The sequence below is a fragment of the Lachnellula hyalina genome (genome assembly GCF_007821495.1).
Source record: "Lachnellula hyalina strain CBS 185.66 chromosome Unknown contig00060, whole genome shotgun sequence".
Lineage (NCBI taxonomy): Eukaryota > Fungi > Ascomycota > Leotiomycetes > Helotiales > Lachnaceae > Lachnellula > Lachnellula hyalina.
The window spans coordinates 79968-100344 of NW_022157174.1; the positions used below are offsets into that span (position 1 = coordinate 79968).

Genomic DNA, 20377 nt, shown 5'->3' on the forward strand with positions numbered 1-20377 from the left:
GCCATTCCGGCATCTGCGCAGATGGGCCCATATATAAGTGCGCTAACCATTTATGCAGTGGTGGTGATGCTCAGTTCGGCTTCTCCTCGCCTACAACCTCAAGTCTCGTCAATTTATTAATAGGATAAGTAACCCTTCAACTCCTGATTCTTCACTCGGAATAGTACTTTTGTATGAGCACAAGTCTCAGTCTCAGTCTCAGTCAACCTGTCCGATAATGGACTGTAAGAAAGATGATACCGAGTGTGTTAAACCCCACGGCCTGCATCTCCATCAATCATGACCTTTATATGCTTCCTATCGGTCGTAGACGTACAAATGGAAGTTTGCATATGCTAACCAGCAGCTGCTGCCTATTAGGCATATAAATCGGCGATAACTTTATCTTCCAGATAGTTTCAGAGAAGACACGAATCTCGTGACATTCGCGTTACTCGTACCATCCCCGCCAAGTGTGATATTTGGGGTTATGCCGCTGGTGGATACGCAACTGCTTTTTGCGATGATGACGAGAGCTAGGACGCTATTCGGTATTACTGTTACGAAAAACCAGGATCACGGCTCCAGAAAGAATCAGGAGTTCTTGAAGATCAAGTCAACGCTGGCAGGTGGTTTTATACCTGAGAACAAAATATAGCTTGTTTCTTTGCAACCGCCAATAAGCATGCTCTCTGTCAGTTTGCCGCGCTTGCAAGATGATATGCGAAGCTTATGGTACATCATGCTGCTACCGACAAACTACTCCTAACTACTCCTAGAATCTAGTGCTTGGACTACAGATCTTGTTGAGAAAACCCACATCTTCGACAACGCGCAATGGAAGAAAGACAGGAGACTATGGTGGGTATCCAAGATGCATCCTGGGATGATGTGGTTTCAACGGAGCGATGGGATACAACCTGATCAAAGATGTTCAGGGCTTTTCTGACTACGCCCAACCATTTCCAAAAGGACCGAAACGTTTAGTTTCGCGCGTACCTCAGCAAAATGTTTCACCATTTCTCTCTTGACAGTTGCTCGAGGGGCAGGCCCCGAGGATGTTGAATCTATATCCGAAACTCCACAGGCCAGTGACAACAGCTCACCTGGCGATGGCATTGTGTTAGAACGTGAAGACGTCACCATCGACAACGGTCCATCCACCGGGAAGTCCGGTGCCGAGGCTTTCAAGGAGGCAAAGGATCCCGGGCCGAAGAATAAGAAGGCCATTTCCTGGATGGATATTCCACCGGCTCTTTCAGACAACGTTCTTTTGAAGGTTTTCCAGGCTTCAGAGTCAGCTGTTACTTGATGAGGTAGACAATATCGACGAGATCGAATAACCCGCTAGGGAAGATAGAACCGAGAAGAAATCCCCGAGCCTTAAGGTTTCCTAGGTATGTTGAAAGCAGGAAGGTGTCGACAGACTTCAGACAAATTGATATAATCCACATTCGGAATATCAAATTCATGCTGCAGAGAATTTCTTTCCCGCGCATTCATCTCAGATTGCAAAGGGGTATGCTCTTAAGTCAGAGCCAGTTATTACTTCAAGAAAATCCCCGGGGGCTTGAAAAGGAACTAGATCGTTTCTTCATCGGGGTGCAGTATGTCATTTTGCAAATGTCTGCATCATTTTTCTTTAATAATGCCACACGTAGAAGTCGCATGCTAAGGCCTGGCCATGGAAACTGGCTCTTCCGGTAAGCCTTGCTACTGCTACTAGAACATAAAAGGGTACTTTTGCTTTCAGACACTCCGATCCAAACGGCGGAAGGTATCCGAAGGAATAAAGAAACAGCGCTCGTATATTCAAGTCGGCGATCAAAATGGGGTCCTGGAAATCTCCCAAAAGACAAAGCAAATGCCTTCTTTGTTTTGAATACAATTACTAAAACCTCCTTTCACAGCCACGTTCTCTATTATTTGCACCGTTGTGTACACTTGACTATGAAACACAGAAAATTGGATTCATAACATTTGGGTATACTTACATCCCCCAAACCAAAAGAAGCACATATAAAGAAAGATTTCACAACACATAAACACAATGTACTCAGCAAACCCACACTGCGTACTCTCTCTCCCCTTCCGGCCAAAGTCAGATGCCGAAAAAGCCCTCTCCACTTACCTCTCGGGGCGCGAGAGACTATACTTCTGCGGCCCAGGGTGTTGTGCCAATGGGCCATCGGCTTTCATGAGTATGGACACGATGAGGATGCATGAGGCGGCGAGGAGGAATGGAAAGGCGGCGAAAGGAATGGTCTGGTATGAGCAGATGTGGAACGAGGTGATAGGTAGGCAGAAGGAGTAGGAAAGCAAGGATGGAAGGAAATCTGTGAAGAAATGGCTGGGAAGTGTTAAGTGACATGTCTGGATGGGAGGGGACAAATTGAATTTTGCTTAGGCGCCGGTGTCATTGGATAATAACTAAAAGGCTGATTTGAATTACTCATTTAGACCTTGATATGATATTCTTCTTCTCCTCCTCCCTGTATCAGTTCAAAGCTTGCTTTCATTCGGCGCAACATAAGGTGGAGGGGTATCTTGAGCGGTAGAAGCAGAAGTACGCCCTGTCATCTCCACATCCTCGGGACTCCTCGTCTGCTGCTTTAAGCTTATAGTCTGGGGGTTGCTGTAGCGAGCCCCTATTGCATAGAAAAAAGCAGGACTAACACGGCGCACCATCGCATGCAAAAAAGCAAGACTAACAATGAGCAAAGGAATCGTCATGAACCTTGCAGTTCGCTGTCGAATCTTATTAGCATTTGGCTTAATTCGCCATGTCAACAGCTAATCAACTTACCGAATTCTTGCACATGTTCCCGTAATCCTTTCTCTCATAAGAAAGATTCAGGATCCTCCTTAACGTACAAGTCCACCCCTCAAGCGTCGCCGTATACAAAGACCCATCCCGGACGGCGTACTGGTCCTGCGTTTTCCCAGACTTGGTATACAAAGTCATGGCGTAAACCAGCGCACCGAATGCTGTCCCCACCGAGAGGGAGGCAAACAGGATGCCAAATTTCCCTGCGCTTGGACTATGGTCATTCGCAAATATAAAGAACATCCCCAGGACGCTAGCGGCAAGTGAGATACAGCCAGATGCGAGAATGAACTTGTCTGGGCCCTGGTTGAGGTGGGTCAGGAAATAACTGGTTTCGAGCGGTTCGTATATGGTGGTTCCGTTTGTGAGGACATAGGAAGCCCAGAAGCCGCCATACACGGTGTATTGATCGCTAGGGTAGTTTCGCTTTATTCTTTGGGTGTCGGCGACCAAGGCAAGGACGGTCACGGCAAAAGTGAAGAGGGCGATGGTCGTCAAGGCAAGCCATCGATATGTAGTCTTGCTGGCCGTCATGATGATCGAGCTGATTTCGAAAGTGTCCAAGTTATAATTATCAAAATGACTACTTCGAGGCAGAAGTAGATTGGTACTTTTGTAGCGTTTCTGGATGTCTAGGAACTTGTGAATAAATAAAGGTTGTTTAAATTATGAGAAAGAATGAAAAGGAGAAGGGCTTTTCTGAAGCTTTTGCTTCCATACGCTTGTACAAGAACAACCAACATAACAGATTCATGCCTGGTAGCACTGTGCCTCTTTTAGGAGGCTATGAAGCTGTGTGAGCAGTCAAGAAAGGCTCCCAGGGAGGTTGACTTTTGCTAAATCCATGTATTTCACAAAGTACACAAGGCGCAGAATTATGGGTCCACCTATAGTAAGCATGCAATTTCTTGGAAGAAACCATAGAACTTATGAGAGCAATTGCCTTGTTGTTTCAATTATTCGTTCCTGTGGTACGGAGGTGCAGCCCAAAAGGATTGTAACTCTTGGCGGGGCAAACAGAGGTTACTTTACGGCCGTACTGTACGTACTCGTACAGTCATTTAAGAGCTGCACCTGCACCTCCGTACGTCAAATGAGAGAGATTGCCAAGACTCTCTCATATGCGATGCACAGTGAAGATAACCCTGTTCGATCTTCACCATCCAGCATCATCTTCACCGGATGCTTATTGCCGTTAGCCACTTAGAGCTTGAGCAAGTTGGCAAAGCCCCACAAAATCTATCCCGACAAGGTAGTTCTCAACCTCATCCGCCACTAACTATGATTCTCACCACAACTATACTATACAATTTTCTATCTTTGTCGTTGTTTTTCTCGCACCTTTATATCTATTTGTATCTCCGTGCCTTGATATCTCGAAAACTCTGTCAAATGGCAGTTGAGATTCGTCCCAATGCCAGCGCAAGTGCTGCACAGTCGACAGAAGTGGGGGTCACTACGCAAGCGAGGCGGGGGGAAGAAGACTCCAAAGCGTCTACATCTACCATAAGTAGTGGGAAGAAATTCTTTGCTCGGATTAAAGACCAGGAGTTTGCAAAAAAGTCTTGGAAGGTCCTCACGTGGACCCCTAAAAGATGTAGATGGGATCCAGAAGATCCGCCCAAGTTTGGCATGGGATTAAATCTGCTTTTTGGATTTGTAAGTCTTCAGGATATTGTTTTACAAGTGTACTCAACACACTTTGAAGCATGGCAGCTTCGAGGATCAACTCCAAATTCTCCGTCTCGAGGCTTATCCAAAGATTGACCTAGTAGGCCAGCACATTTACTGTCGCAAATTTGTACTACAACCACCCAATCCTTAACATTTTGGCCGACGAATTCAACGTCTCCAACGAGCGCGCCTCTCTCATTCCAACGTTGATGCAAGCAGGCTATGCAGCAGGTCTGTTATTCCTCTGCCCACTGGGCGACATCTTCCGTCGTCGAGCCTTCGTCCTCATTTTGGTCTTCTTCACAGCAACCATTGTAAGCGAGCCCCTTTCCCTTATATAATCCACTAACAAAATAAACAGTGGCTTGGCCTCTGCCTCACAGAGTCTTTCCCCATATTCCTGGCCCTGTCTTTTATCACAGCCGCCTCAACGGTAACCCCTCAACTCATGCTTCCCCTTGTCGGAGACCTCGCACCACCTCACCGCCGCGCAACAGCTCTCTCAATTGTAGTATCTGGCTTGCTCCTCGGAATGCTCATCGCGCGCCTCCTGTCCGGAATACTAACACAATATACATCCTGGCGCAGCATCTACGTAAGGATAACTGGCTCTTGGATTTTACCCTACCCCCTTCTATCATGTTTCGTCTGATGTACTCCAACTACTCAAATACTTTTTAAAAAGGGAACTTGCTCTTCTTCTGCTCTCGAAACACTCTTAAGAGGAAATAACTAACTCCCTGTGATCTAGTGGTTCTCCTTCGGCATGCAATATCTAATCCTCGTCCTTCTCTTCTTCTTCATGCCCGACTACCCCTCTACAAATCCAGGGGGATTGAACTACTTCAGCATGTTGTTCTCAATCCTGAAGATGATATTCAAGCATCCGGTGCTGGTACAGGCTTGCATAGTGGGGTTCTGTACATCGAGCATATTTACGAGCTTTTGGACTACGCTTACATTCTTGCTCTCGGAGCCGCCTTATGAATACTCGCCGGTTTCAATTGGGCTTTTTGCGCTAGTAGGAATTGGAGCCATGTGTTTTGGGCCTTTCCATTGTAAGCGCTTCCTTTGCTCTACCTTTTCCCATTAGAACGCTGTCCACTCATTAAACATATACCTTTGATTATCTATCTCCTGACACTTCCTCCAGCAAAAGCAGTAATCGACCGCTTCGTCCCCCTTTTCTCCGTCATCCTTGGCCTAATTTACTGCCTAGCCGGCGTCATTGTAGGAACATTCACTGGGCGCATCACAGTAGCTGGTCCTATCATCGTAAGCTGCTCTCCCTCTACTTCTCCCTTAGCCCCACTTCTCACATCTACCCCAGCAAGCCTTCGCAATGGACATCGGTATCCAGACCTCCCAGATCGCAAACCGCTCCGCAATCTATTCCATCGAGCCGCGCGCCCGCAATCGTGTCAACACCGCTTTCATGGTGTCCGTATTCTGCGGCCAGCTTGCAGGCACTGCGATTGGGAATCGACTTTACGCGGAGGGAGGATGGAAGGCTAGTGGCGGGTGTAGTATTGGGTTTATTGGTGCGGGTTTGGTGTTTTGTTTTGTGAGGGGCCCGTGGGAAAAGGGGTGGGTGGGGTGGAGGGGAGGTTGGGGTATTAGGAGGAGGGATTTGGGAGGTGGAAAGATGGAGAGACCGGCGATGGAGCAGGCTTTGGAGGAGGGAAGTGAGGATGAGAAGAGGGAGGCGGTATCTGGAAGTGAGGCAGAGAAGACCGATGAAGGTAGAATGAAAGTGCAGGATAATGGGAGCTGACGATGGCCCAAAGTCTTGTGTATACGGCAGACAACAGCTATTAGCTACTGCATTGCCCCAACGGGCTAACACATCGATATCAGCAGTTGCACACATCAGATATAGAAAACGGTTTACATAATCACTTTCTGATATCCCGACGACTCTGAACTGTCCTACTCCGGACGTTGGGCACAGCATTTGAGAAGCCAGTCCCTTGATTGCAATTCAGCAGCATATTGCAACCACATGCACAGAGAGGGCTGCAATTTCAACAACTGAGAAGAAGTCGTCACCCACGGGAATCAGCAGAGGAGAGACGATGAACCCCCAAAAATCATTATGATCTTCGGCACCCCGCAGTTTGTGTACTGTACCTGTACCTCCGTAGTTAACTCCGTGTAAGTGGGAACACGACTACGAAGTATCAATTAAGGTTTGGAGAAAACGTGCTCACTGAAAAGACCGAATACTCCGTACAGATCGGCCGAGTCGGTGGATAAGCCCAATATCCAATCAGACAAACGGTATTAACATTACAGATTCACGGCAGATTCACAGCTTGACGCACTACCCGCCGGACATCCAATCAGAGGCCTCGAGTTATTCATCTAGAAGCTGCAATTGTCCAAAATTCGACTAGAGCTTACAGTAGCCTGACGCATTGCGCCTTGCGTCACACCCGTTGAGCCAATGACAACCCCATGGTTATACACATGCAGCGAATCAGGAGATTTGCAATTCATGCTGACCATTTCCTGGCTTCTTCCAGAAACAAACTTCGTGTAAATATATATATATATATATCCTATAATCCGCCATGACGACAAACATACTCAACCATTTAGAGAACGAAAGCACTCCAATTCCACGCTCAAGACTAGTAATCCGCAGACGTCGACATCCTTCACAATCATCCCATTCGCCAATAGGAGCCATGTCCCTCGTCGGCCTCAAAAACCTCTTCTTCTCCCAAACACGCACTCCCATTCCCCGCCATCATCAATCGAAACCGAAAACCCATGGATACATGTACCCTGAAACACCAGACTGGAGCAACGTCTCCTCCGAACCTCTTCTTCCCCCCTCCAACCCAGAATCTGGGGATCTAGAAGCCCAGTCTCGTAGCAATAGCAAGACCGAGAAAGCGAATGCAAAGAAAGGATTTCGTATCGACGCAAGAGTTATCTCGGATGCGACAATCGGACTTTCAGATGGCTTGACTGTACCTTTTGCTCTCACGGCTGGCCTGTCGGCGCTGGGGAATACGAAAGTGGTTATCTATGGCGGATTTGCGGAGCTTATTGCTGGTGCCATCTCGATGGGACTGGGAGGGTATCTTGGGGCAAAGAGCGAATCGTAAGTTTCCCTCACCCTTCATTCATCTGTTATTTCTCAGGAGAGAAATATTTTGGGGGTGAAACGGTCAGCTAACAGAAACCAGAGCATCCTACTTGGCCCAAAAAGCCGAAACCGAATCCCTAATCCACACAACCACAAACCATAGTCTCCGACCTAACCGCCGTCTTCGAACCTTACAACATCCCGGCCGAAACCCTCACAAACCTAACCTCGCACCTAACCTCGTCGCCCAAACTCGTAGACTTCGTAATGCAATTCCAACACTGCGAGTCCGAACCAGCGTCCTCACGGGCCCTGACATCCGCTCTGACCATCGCCGGTGCCTATTTTTTCGGCGGCTTGTTACCGCTGATCCCATATTTCTTTGTGGGCGCCGAGCAGGTGTTCCAGGGGCTGTATATCTCGATCGGCGTCATGGTGCTCGCGCTATTCGCGTTTGGCTATGTCAAGACGTGCGTGGTTGTTGGATGGGAGGGAGGAAGGGCGGTTAGGCAGGGGTGTTTTGGGGGTGTGCAGATGGTTGTCGTGGGGAGTGCGGCGGCGGGAGCAGCGATGGGTTTAGTGAGGCTTTTTAATGATGGGGGAGTATGATATTATATGAGGAGTGTACAATTGATGAATGCATGATGGATTTGGCGTTTGGGGGGAAAGGGATATGCGTTGTATTGTATTGTGGCGTTTGGTAGCTCTCGATACGTCGATTGAGCATGTATATGTTTTGTTGGGTATTTGAGTAAAAGCAGCTAGATATCATTTGCGTGGTACTTAGGAATCCGTATATCCAGAGACGATCTTCCCTCATCAATTAAGTACCTGCACATGTACCTAGCACTCAACCATGATTCAACGTAGCACTGCAGTGACCCATTTCAGAAAGTAGTTACTCAAACAGCAATAACATACAAGCCGCTAGCGTCCTATATGAAAATGCATCTTGCCGAAACCTCTCCCCTTTCTCTCTTCGCTTACTGTACTGCTACCTAACCCAAGGTAACACCAACCAATAATTCACCGAGTATATCGTGCATAAAACTACACATTTGCACACATACTAAGTAGTCCAAGCGCGTTGCATAAATATGGATTGCCGCTCGTTGGCGGGTTTCAATCCATCGAGTATTTGAGCTTTTAAATTTATTTCGAACGCATGAAACAACCAGAAGCTTTACATATGTCAAATCAGCAAGACGGATTAGCACTGTTCAAGCTAAGGTCGTGTCAACGTCGACGGGCTGCTGGAATCCCCGAGCAATATTATTGCAATTGCCATTCCTATTCCCTTCTCTAAGTCTGTTGTTCTTAACAGAGCCAAAAGCATCAGCATCCTTCGTCTCCAAAGTCAAGAAGCTCCAACCACCGCCTCATAGATATCATCAGTCTTTTTTTTTTTTCCTTCCGAATCATGCCTCCTCTTCAAAGCCCTTCATCTCTACTCAGGACTCGTACCCCTTTCTGAATATGGTGCTCGAACCTGGAGTCCGCATATGCATCTGAAATCCATGCATTGTTACCACAACATCTCCAGAGCCTCCGTTGATTCATTATGGAGGGAGAGAGAACAGAGAGAAGTAAGGTATATTGGCGCTTGCAAGCTTAGTGGCGTGCGATACTCAGCTCTTGTCAATTAATAGGGTTCGGAAGATGAAGATTGCGGAGGTTTTTGAGGTGATTGAATCGGCATGTGTGGGCTAGTCATGTATGAGCGAGATTTTGGACCTTGGAAGCCTTTTCTTTAGAGTGAGAAGAAGAAGTGCGTGGGGAGAGTTCACCCTATCAATCCCCGTCGTATGCTTCACGGGTTTCTATTTCATCAATTCGCGGATAATATATTTTCCCGGGAACATATGACATTTTTGATTTTTAAACTTGCGGAGTCGCATCCTCCGTGCTTGAGTCAAAAAGGGGGTTCAATTTATATTTCCCCACACTTACGGGTTACGATACCGGCAAGATGCTTTCTTTTTTTGTGCCTGAATTGACATTACTTTATATAATAATGAGTATATATAGACTTTCATATTTCCATTCCTTTCTTTCGGATTTCACGAATCCTGTTAGTTAAGTCTCTTGTCCTTAAATATCAACTCTTAGTTCTTTGTAGAGGCTAAAGCATGTCGGTCTCATTCTTCTCGGTTTTTGTATCTGCTCTGTATCTTTTCTGCTCTGCACAATCCGTGGCAGTCAATGGTGGGCGTAGTGAAATTTTCCAATCGCAATCTACCTGCAAAGCCACTGCCAACTGGCCAGGATGGTCGGGCATTAAATATGCTTTCGTTTTGTAAGTTGACTTTCGTTCCTCAGCTGCTCTTCTAAGCTGAGATAAATACAGCGGTGATTCCTACACTCAGACTGGGTTCAATCGAACTGGTACACAGCCAACTCCTACCAATCCATTGGGCAACCCAACATATCCAGGCTACACTGCCTCCAACGGCCCGAATTGGGTCGATTACTTGACTGTAGAATATAATGCTTCCACGCTTCTTACATACAACCTTGCGTATGGTGGAGCTACAATCGACTCGAATCTCGTTGCTCCCTACCTACCAACGGTATCATCTGTTTCCGACCAAATCCAGAACGAATGGGTACCAACCTACGCATCCAAGCCATCATCAGCACCTTGGGCATCTGACAACACAATATTTACCATATTTGATGGCATTAACGATGTTGGGAACTCATGGTCCAAGGGAGAACCCGCTACAACGACCCTGAATGCGCAGATATTTTCTGTTTTCGATGGACTTGTGGAAACGCTTTACACCTCTGGTGCTCGCAATTTTGCCTTTATTAATGTCCCACCTGTTGATCGAGCACCCTTGACCCTCGCCCAGAGTGCCAGTAACCAGGCGATGGAGAAAGCTGATATCACAGCCTGGAACACCGGTCTCCTGGATCTAGCGGAAAATCTGAAATCGAATCACTCCGATGTGAATATTTTCACCGTCGATGCCAATGCCCTTTTCACAAAGGTTTTAGATAATCCAGCAAGCTATCCGCAAACCGCACTTTACAAAAACACCACAGCATATTGCGCTGCATATGAAAAGTAAGCAGCTCCTGTTGAGATACTTGTGAATCTCGTTGACGTTTTGAAGTGGCACCTCGGCTACGAATACTTTTGATGCAAGCTGTGGTGTTCCTGTCAACGAGTACTTTTGGTTGAATAGCTTGCATCCCACGTATCCAGTGCATGAAGCGCTGGCTCAGGCAATTGCTCAACAGTTGGAAGCTGGGCCAAACGTGTCTTAGCCGAGATGGTATATATAAGATGTTCATATGTACCTACTATGCGTTCAAAATGAAATATAGCATCAAGTGGACGTCAAAAATGAACGTGAAAAATGAAGAGTGTTTCTTTGAAATGTCTTTTCTGGCAAATGTTGGTTGAGCCTGATCCTGTTGATTGAATATCTCAAAGCCATGAAACTTTCAGCTGCTTATGGGTTTATGTATCCGCATGTAATCTTTCCATGTTCAAAGATGTACAGCAGTCTGCCAAGATGACGGCTCAAATACGGAGGAGTACTCTCCACCCACGAACTCACGCGGTTGCCAGTAATGAAGCTGCGACTTTGTAATCTATACCTTTGCCACAGCACTAATAATAGATGATTTCTTTGATACTTCACGAAGTTCTTCCGAACAATGTTTTGGGATACAAATACCCAAAATGGACATCGAGGGCGGCTTCCCCCGCTCTTTTGATCGACAGGTTTTGACTAAACCCAATGCAGCCATCGGATCCCGTTTATCGTCTTATCACTCGCGTCTTCCAACCAAAATCAACAATCGTCCAGCCTGATGGTTCCGACGAACGGCGAGTCACCGCCATCGGGTTGCATATCGAGGGGTCAAAATAGGCGTGTCAATTAAGTATTGCAAGAGCTTCACACAATTCAAAAACGTTTAATCTCACTTTTCTCTCTTGAGTCTTGACCCGATTGATACACCAAGTCCCGATCATCTGCTATATCTTCCCCTCTACCCCTCCTCAACTGACTTTCACATCCCGCAACTGTTATAGTAATACACAGGAGCTTCTGTAACTACCAACTTCATTCTCTGCAATTCTATAATGGCTCTCGACAGACTCAAGTCCGTTGCCCAGCATGTCACTGGCACTGGCCCTCCTCCCCACCCCTTCGACCCTCTCTCCAATGCAGAGATTGACGCCGCAGTCCAGATCCTGGGCAAGGAGTTTGGGCAGCTTAATTACAATGCAGTGACACTTAGGGAGCCTCCGAAGGCAGAAATGCTGAAATGGCTTGAGGATTCAGTCAATATTTCAAGGCCCAGCAGAGTGGCAGATGTTGTAGCCATTGCGCCTGGTGGGAAAGTGTACGATGGACTGGTGGATTTGAAAACCGCCAAGGTCATCAAGTGGGATATTTTAGAGGGAGTTCAGCCATTGGTAAGTTTCCTGGTAGGCTATTTTGGATTTTACTCATTGGAGATAGATCACCATGGAGGATCTTCAGACTGTCGAGCATGTTGTGCGAAAAGACCCAAAGGTCATTGAGCAGTGCGTGATTAGCGGTATTCCGGCAGAAGATATGCACAAAGTCTTCTGCGATCGTATGTCCATTTGATTCCATCAATTATTTCCTGGCTAATAATATTCAGCTTGGACGATTGGCTATGATCACAGATTTGGAAATAGCGTCCGACTTCAACAGGCGCTCATGTACTACCGACCACATATAGATGACAGCCAGTATTCGTTCCCCCTCGATTTTTGCCCCATCTTCGATGCAGACAAGGCAGAAATTATTCATATCGATATTCCCGAGATCCGCAGACCTGTCAACAAGGCCAAACCCAACAACTACCACGTAGCATCTATTGAGCAGGAGGGCGGCTACCGAACGGACATCAAGCCCATCAACATCACACAACCAGAGGGGGTCTCGTTCAAGGTTGAGGGACGTGTCATTGATTGGCAAAACTGGAAGGTCCACATTGGCTTCAACTACAAGGAAGGCATTGTGCTAAACAACATCACATACAATGACAAGGGAACTGTACGGCCGATCTTCTATAGACTGTCCCTGGTGGAGATGGTTGTTCCTTACGGAAACCCCGAGCATCCTCATCAGAGGAAGCATGCATTTGATCTGGGAGAGTACGGCGGTGGTTACATGACCAACAGTCTCTCCCTGGGCTGCGATTGCAAAGGTGCAATTCATTACATGGATGCTGCCTTTGTCAACCGAGCAGGAGAGAGCACCACCATCAAGAACGCTATTTGTATACACGAAGAAGATGCGGGCGTCTTATTCAAGCACACAGATTTCCGTGACGAGTCATGCATAGTTACCCGAGGCCGCAAGCTCATTATCTCACACATTTTCACGGCAGCCAACTACGAGTACTGCGTTTACTGGATCTTCCATCAAGACGGGACTGTTCAGCTGGAAATCAAGCTCACTGGCATCCTAAACACCTATGCGATGCTTCCAGGAGAGGACACCAAGGGATGGGGAACTGAAGTCTACCCTGGAGTCAACGCACACAACCATCAACATCTCTTCTGCTTGCGAATTGACCCCAACATCGATGGTCCTAACAACACTGTCTTCCAAGTTGATGCAGCTCAAGGCGCTGGTGAGGTCGGTAGCAAAGAGAACCCATACGGCAACGCTTTCTTTGCAAAGCGAACAAAGTACTCGACTGTGAGCGAGGCAATCAGTGACTATGATGGCGTCACATCACGAACCTGGGATATGTGCAACACAAACAAAATCAACCCATACAGCCACAAGCCATCCAGCTACAAGCTCGTCAGCAGGGAAGTCCCGAGACTTCTCCCCAAGGAAGGATCTCTCGTGTGGAAGCGAGCTGGTTTCGCAAGACATGCCGTCCATGTCACACAATGTAAGCAACATGTCCAATCAAGTCACCCGATCATAGCTAACTGCTTTTAGACGACGACGAGCAACTTTACCCAGCCGGCCGTCACGTGCCCCAAACATCCGGCGAGCCATCCAAAGGTATCCCAGAGTGGATTGCCAACGGTGACGCCTCCATTGACAACACCGATATTGTTCTCTGGCACACCTTCGGTATCACTCACTTCCCCGCGCCTGAAGACTTCCCCGTTATGCCCGCAGAGCCGATGTCGCTACTACTCCGACCACGAAACTTCTTCCTCAAGAACCCAGCTCTAGATGTCCCACCCAGCTATTGCAGCACCCCAAGTCAGATTGCGAACAAGTCCAAGGTGACCGACGCCGCGGATAAGATGTCGAAGCTGGTCGTTACTGGTGGAGGTGCCGAGTGTTGTCAAAAGTAGGTCATGTGAATAGAAGTTTGGATTGGCGTATGGGGCATTGGGTTGATATATTCATCTTCGTTTTCATATCTCGTACATAGCCTGATAGATAGCTGGTTGCCAATAATTCGAGAGGACTAAAATGATAGCTATAATGAAGTAAAAGCATGATGTTTTCTACGCCAAATGATCGAAACCGCACCCGTGAAGTTATTCATGACCGATACTATATCTATAACCTTCCAAATGACTACAACCGCAATCTCCACTAGAGAGTATCCAGATTTATGAATGGTTTATCACATGTACAGGGACGAGAAGCTACCTTCACGTACTTAGCACACTGCACTATAGCTAGTACTAAGGAATTTTTAATACCTTAAGAGTTAACACAGGTTTCCTGGATCAAAGGGATCAATCACTTGATCAAGTTGGGATGATATAAATAAAGAGAAGGAATGTAGGGTTCTGAGAAAAAAGATGAAGAATGTAATATTTGACAGTTTGGGGCCATCAATCATGCTGGATATATATATCGAGAGAAGCACTAGCTCCTTCCCTTCTCTCTTACTCTAGCTCTCGGAGAAGGGGTTGGAACTCTTCATTGCCAGGCCTCTTCATTCGAAGCAGTCAAACGGGACACTCCTCATTATGATATAAACCCCTTGCATTATTATCAGTAGGTATGATATACGCATCCTATGCTTTGTGCACGATAAACAAACCCAAGGACGCCGTCGCAGTGCAGTTTGATTTCCTTACCAAGCCATAAACTCCTGTGATGTGATGTCCTGTCGATTCCCATAGCCTTCCCAAACCTGATAAGATCGCCGTCCCTTACTTAATACACCAAGCCAGCTTTTATCTCAGACCATGAGCCTGTGGCTTGGGTTTGATCTCGGATTTAGGCTCGGGTTTGTCTGCTTCTTCAGCAACAGGCCGCTCTCGTACCTCGACAATCTTCCCTAGTCCCAGGCTCTTGACTTTGCTAATCAGAGTGTGCTTGGCGTCCAAATCAGCGACATCGTCTCCGCCTCCTATGCTGACAGCGTTTATAAGCACATTGGGAACGGTGCTTCGCCCTGTGAGTTCCGCAAGCTTGGCTTGGAGTCGAGGTCCCAGTTCATGTTTGTCTAATTCCACGACGAATGGCGCAGGGTTGATAATGTACTTTTCGAGGAGAATATCTTTGGCTCTTTTGGAGTGAGGGCAGTACGATTTCGAGAATATGATGACTATGAACACCCAAGATTAGAATTGGCTTTCTATAAAACGCATGTGCACACTTACTCGGCGATTTCTTCAAGATACTGTTGAGTTCAACCTCAATATCGTGGTCCTCCTGCGTCTCAACTTTGTTCTTGATAGGCTCTTGCGCTTCCCCAGTCGTAAACTTCTTCCGTCCAGCCACACTCTTCTCCTCTCTCGCCCCTTCTGCTGCGCTTCCAACCCCCAATATGCTGGATGGTGGATCTGGTTTTGGAGCCTTCGCATTCGCATTATCCTTCGCCACTTGTGCAGCCTCCTTCAAGCTCTTCGCCATCGCAGCTGCCACCTCTTCGTCACCTGAGGTTCCTCCTCCCGGTTTTTTGTTGTTCAAGGCATTGACGGTCTTGTCATAGAAATCGCTGGCAGTCCGCGAGTCTTGCGATTGGCTCTGGCGGAGCGAGGCAGTGTAGAATAGGACGGTGACGACGAATAGGACGACGAAGAGGCCGAATATTTTGACGCGGCGCATCGACGGCATATTGGTAGAGCGGTTGAGGAAGGGGGTGGTGTAAATGGCTGCGTTGAAGCTGTCAGTCATGGTGGCCTCCGAGAATGGGAAAGGGAAGGACTCACAGTTATGGTGGTATTTGGGCATCTGCGATAGCCCCTCCGATACGGGACGGGAATGAGGCTTCTTGTGAGTGCTTGTCAGATGCGGTGAGAAATATGCCAAGGCGTGAGGAAGGATGGATGAGGATGATGAGGGCGATGTCTGTGTTACAATGACGGGGCCGGGCGGGCGTCTCAAATACTGGCTGCCTTCCCAATGTTTCAAAACCGAGGCGCTTTATTGAGATGAGATGAGACAATATGAGGATTGTGCTGGATTTGGGACAGAGAAGTATGAAGTTTCAAATAAACTCCTTTGGGAAGGGAAGGGAAGGTTACTAATTCAATGATATACTTTGCGCTGGTATGGCAGGCGGCGCGGCCCCTTGAAATGCGGAGACTGGTCTTGTGCACGCACCTGCCCTGCTCCTGCCAAGCACCAGGCTCTAATTACTTAGCGTCGGGCAAGCAATTCACTATGCTGATGCGTGATCTATCACATGATTTCACATGGTAGAGAGTTGGACCGAGATATTCAAACAAGGATGGCTATTATAATACAGTTGGGGAGCGATTTGTACAGTTGCAAGATATTCGGATTGATAACGGCATCACATTGAAGTGCTACTTGAATAAATACAAGTCTGCAGAGGAAGCTGTTCAAGATGGTAAAGCTGTAGAAGAAACCTTCGAGTTTCAATCAATTAGAAGCCTCCCAATCAACTAAGACCCGTTCCTTCGATCCTCCATCTTTATTTATACTGGTAGCTCCATTGCTGTCTGTTCCTGTCCACTTCTCCTAGAAGATGTACTCTTGACTTCTATATTTCTTCTTTCGGGCCATAATATTCCCGCTTGCCAAAGAGCCTTTCATCCAAGTATTTCCAGTAGATAGTATCAAACGCCTAGATCTTCCTAGCAGCATAATCAAGCTAGAAGCGGCCTGTTTCCCAGCTCTCCCTCATGTATGCAGATAGTAATAGAGAACCAGGCTTCATATCCTTTTCAGCTTTTTCCATTTCCAAAAGCCAGGTTTCCAGCTGGCTTTCATAAACACTTGCCCAGTCATTAATACCGTCCTCCTACATTTCCAGCACTTTAATAAGGAGCCACCAAGCGGGATTCAAAATAAACTGCGTCGGTCCCATATAAGTAAACTCCCAGTTGATAAATCCGGTAATCTGCTTATTATTATTATTAAAAAGAACATTGGCCGGTCTGAAGCCATCAGGCTAAAGTCGAAACGAGCTCGAGCCATCAGGCGCCGATAACGTCGCACCAGTAGTCTTGGAGTCAGCAAATCCAAATATCGACAGTCGACCCTGTTTAGCTAGTCTGCGAAATAGTTGACGGGCTGCATATTTTGTCCTGCAGTCGTTCTCTGAATAGATCATCATGCTGGAAAAGCAGTGCAGTGTTGCCATCTGCATCTCGGCTAATGCTATATACCAGTCATTGGCAGTTTTGTATATGGTGGTGGTCTTTGATGGAAAATTCGATTTGGGTATACTAGAAAGTGGGACCATATTACTCATATTAAGAGTAATTGGTCGTCCCATTACGCTGAATCCCGAGCTTGTTTGTTAAGGGTTCTGATGCAAGGAAAAGTCGGCTGAAACACATTTTACCAGTTGTGAATTGGTCTCCGCTTTGAAATAAGAATCAATTATATATTACTATCGTAGATTATATGCCTTTTATCGCAACAGGTTTTCGTACAGGTCGTCTGTCCCCATTCATAACTATACTGTAATTCCAACACCCAGCCCGCATTTCCCCAGACCATCCCATAGTTCGTCGTCTCCCAAGGAAAATTATTATCGCGGGGTTTTCTAAACACCCTCATCTGAACGCTCCAACACTAGCCCTTTCCCGCAACACTCTTCTACCTTCGGACTTACTAGTGGTCGACGCACCAGTGACCTTCATCCAATCGTCCCACTCCCTTGCTATCTCCATTAGAACACCCCCCATAACTGCAGCAGATGCCATCAGTCCATGCCCTTCGCCCTCCAAGACACGTACTTCACATCTCTTCATCGTCTTCCCAAGCCAGCGAACATTCTCAACAGGAACTCGGGTGTCTTTGCTGCCATGGTGAATGACAACAGCTCGAGTGATGTCTACGTATCTGAATCCAATGGTGTGATTCCTTTCTAAGCATACCAATAAATCCACCGCAGGGTTAGCACCGGTGGTAGCAAGTTCCCAGATCGCATGTGTAAGTCTTGTATCATATGTTGTCTGCCTCTCCTTTTCTGCAAGATTACTGGCTGCCGCAGCTAGGATCGCGGCTTGATTGTTCGGGTCCTCAGGATTCTTGGCTGCTCTTGCTAGAGCACTTTTCTCTGAGGGATCCGGGTAGATGGTAGAATTTCTCCCGTGATTCTCCTTGTCTACAGACAGTGCGACCGTGTTCTTACTGGTAAGAGCTGGAGTGTCACGATTAGTGGACTTTCGTTTGCGCCGCGGTGACTTCGGGAGGCTGCTAGTAATGGAACTGCTAGTAGCGCTCATGAAACTTGAATTTGCCGCTTTAAGTATGGGGGTTGGGAGAGCGCGAAGGATACGTTGAGATGTTGGAATAGAATTACTGGGAGGTGATGTCGTCTGACCCCCAAAGGCATTCAACTGAGATGGTGGTATCCATGGTGCAAGGAGGTGGATACGTCCACGGATGTGTTGCGGCATACGGAGCGCAGTTGCAAGGGCATAGATAGCTCCAGCAGAGTGAGCAAGAATTGAAAACTTGGTTATTTTCAGTGCCTGGCATATTGCATATACATCATCTATATAAAGTTAGTAGGATTTCTTAAACAATTCAATTCCACATACCGGGCCAACTCAAAGGTGTTGCTGTGCCATCAGTATAAGGCTCGCTATGTCCTACCCCTGGTCGATCTGGGGTAATCAAGCGCAACTTCAGCGTCAAAGCGAGCTCATCGTAAAAGGCCGTAATGTATCTCGTCAGGCCCATCCCCACGCAACAGAAAACTGCGAACCCATCGGAATCCCCGACTTCAGAGAAAGATATCGCTCGGCCAGTCTGAGGATGCTTGATCTTTTGTGACAATCGAGGAGAACAAAGATATGCCTCCACGGCATCGTCAATTGAGTCGGCACTGGAGGGCCTATCATCAACGTGTATTTGAGGAGGTTTGACTGGTTCAGGAGACCCGACTCTCGATAAAGGCGTTGAACTACTTCTCTGATGTGGGTCCTTCTCTGAGCCTCTTGGGCTCAGTGGTGCCGACAGTCGTTTCAAACGAGAATCAGTACGCTTAGGAGTTCCTATTGGTTCGGGAACCTTCCCAGACCTCCTTTTCTCACCTGTGGATCGATTGGGACTTCCGCGTGGCTTTCTTTGGGCTACAGCTGGTGAAGGAGCCCCGTCTTCTGCTTCTTCAATTATACGTGATTGGTCCACTTTGGCGCTCTCAGGAACTTGTTCGCTGGCAAGTGTCGTTGCTTTCGGCGGACGTGGCATTTGCAAATTATCTAGTGGTTCCATCATTTTTGAAGTTCCCTCTGATGATAACGCCTGGTCATCAAATCGACTCCGTTCCCGTCTCCGATCCTGTTTCTGCACCTGCTCGGTAGTACCTGCATCTTCACTAGTCCGATGCTTGCTACTCTGCCGACTTGATCTTTGGGATGAACGCTTCTTCGTGGTCGGTGATCTGCGTAGAGACGAGTCTCGCGTTGGTATAAACCTACCAGAACCGATACCTCCTTGACTTCCTATGCCGAGGTGTGCACCCAAATCTTTGGCGATGGGTAATCGATTTGATGATGAATCTTCCGGCTCTTCCCCAATGGCACTTTCTGCCATGAAGGAGTCCGCATCGAATTGCGGCAGGACGACTCGATCCATGGTAGGCCCACTTGTTCTTTTGCGCTCATATTCCTTTTCCCGCAGTCGCTCCTTGGAACTCATATACATCAATCCTCTTGTATTCCTTGCTTGTTTCTTGCCCCAACTATCGCTGGATGACTTTCGCCGTAATTCGAGGGATGGCGCTACTCCAGGCTCGATAGACAAGTTACCAATGCTGCTGTCATCGTCCCGATCGGATCCTTTGGATGACGGCCTTGAACTACCTCGCAAAAAGGTTTTCAGTGGACCTGAGTCTCGGGGTGATCGTGGTGCAGTCAGAGGTGAAAATCCCGAGGGTGGTTTGGCAGTCCGTATAACTGGAGGGCTTGCAGCAAGCTCATCGAGAGATTCTTCTTGAATAAGGTCCCGTAGAGAAGGTTGTTCATACGCGCCGTAGTCCAGTCCAAAGCTTCCACTGGGCGACTCTGACCCGTTGTGAGCATTCAAATTCCCAAATGTGCTTGTCGTTGGAGCGGGAGAAGCAGGCGTCGATTTCGGGTGGTCAAAGAGTTGACTCGCAGGTGAGGATATGACGGACAGCGATGTTATCAAAGACGATATAACTTCGGGAGAGGCGGGCTGGATATGTACGCGGTTTTTAACCGGTGTGGAGGGACCTTGTAGAGACTTTCGACGGCCATGCTGCCGTACCCTGTATGGTATTGGAGGGGGGATGCATCAAAGTCCATAGTTGTAGATTTCCCAGCCAGTAGATCTCGGCGCCCGTTCCAGAAGATCTCGTGGGGGATTCTATTAACCTAGGAGACTTTTTGACGCTGCTGCATTGCTTTCAAACAGTGGACAAGCTGA

The 20377-nt window shown here is 47.4% G+C and overlaps 6 protein-coding genes across 6 annotated transcripts; 4 read left to right on the top strand and 2 right to left on the bottom strand.

Annotated features, from left to right (window-relative positions):
* Positions 1-4198: 4198 nt before the first annotated feature.
* On the top strand, positions 4199-6254 carry ygaY (putative transporter; the record flags this gene model as incomplete). Its single annotated transcript, XM_031149393.1, has 6 exons — positions 4199-4465; positions 4582-4794; positions 4842-5075; positions 5232-5538; positions 5634-5755; positions 5811-6254. 6 exons carry the CDS (start codon positions 4199-4201, stop codon positions 6252-6254), a joined length of 1587 nt encoding a protein of 528 aa, XP_031005664.1.
* A 916-nt stretch (positions 6255-7170) lies between these two features.
* On the top strand, positions 7171-8186 carry CCC1 (the record flags this gene model as incomplete). The annotated part of the gene is given in 3 exon segments (XM_031149394.1): positions 7171-7568; positions 7585-7592; positions 7741-8186. 3 exon segments carry the CDS (start codon positions 7171-7173, stop codon positions 8184-8186), a joined length of 852 nt encoding a protein of 283 aa, XP_031005631.1.
* A 1520-nt stretch (positions 8187-9706) lies between these two features.
* On the top strand, positions 9707-10651 carry aes1_2 (Acetylesterase; the record flags this gene model as incomplete). Its single annotated transcript, XM_031149395.1, has 2 exons — positions 9707-9873; positions 9925-10651. 2 exons carry the CDS (start codon positions 9707-9709, stop codon positions 10649-10651), a joined length of 894 nt encoding a protein of 297 aa, XP_031005658.1.
* Positions 10652-11676: 1025 nt separating this feature from the next.
* Positions 11677-13893, top strand: cao1 (Copper amine oxidase; the record flags this gene model as incomplete). The annotated part of the gene is made up of 4 exons (XM_031149396.1): positions 11677-12012; positions 12059-12176; positions 12225-13475; positions 13526-13893. 4 exons carry the CDS (start codon positions 11677-11679, stop codon positions 13891-13893), a joined length of 2073 nt encoding a protein of 690 aa, XP_031005650.1.
* Positions 13894-14733: 840 nt separating this feature from the next.
* Positions 14734-15679, bottom strand: GRX7 (Monothiol glutaredoxin-7; the record flags this gene model as incomplete). The annotated part of the gene is made up of 2 exons (XM_031149397.1): positions 14734-15107; positions 15163-15679. The coding sequence occupies 2 exons, from the start codon at positions 15677-15679 to the stop codon at positions 14734-14736; spliced, it is 891 nt and encodes a 296-aa protein (XP_031005660.1).
* A 1853-nt stretch (positions 15680-17532) lies between these two features.
* LHYA1_G004439 (uncharacterized protein) lies at positions 17533-20256 on the bottom strand (the record flags this gene model as incomplete). Its single annotated transcript, XM_031149398.1, has 3 exons — positions 17533-18479; positions 18526-20146; positions 20185-20256. 3 exons carry the CDS (start codon positions 20254-20256, stop codon positions 17533-17535), a joined length of 2640 nt encoding a protein of 879 aa, XP_031005659.1.
* Between the last annotated feature and the right edge of the window lie 121 nt (positions 20257-20377).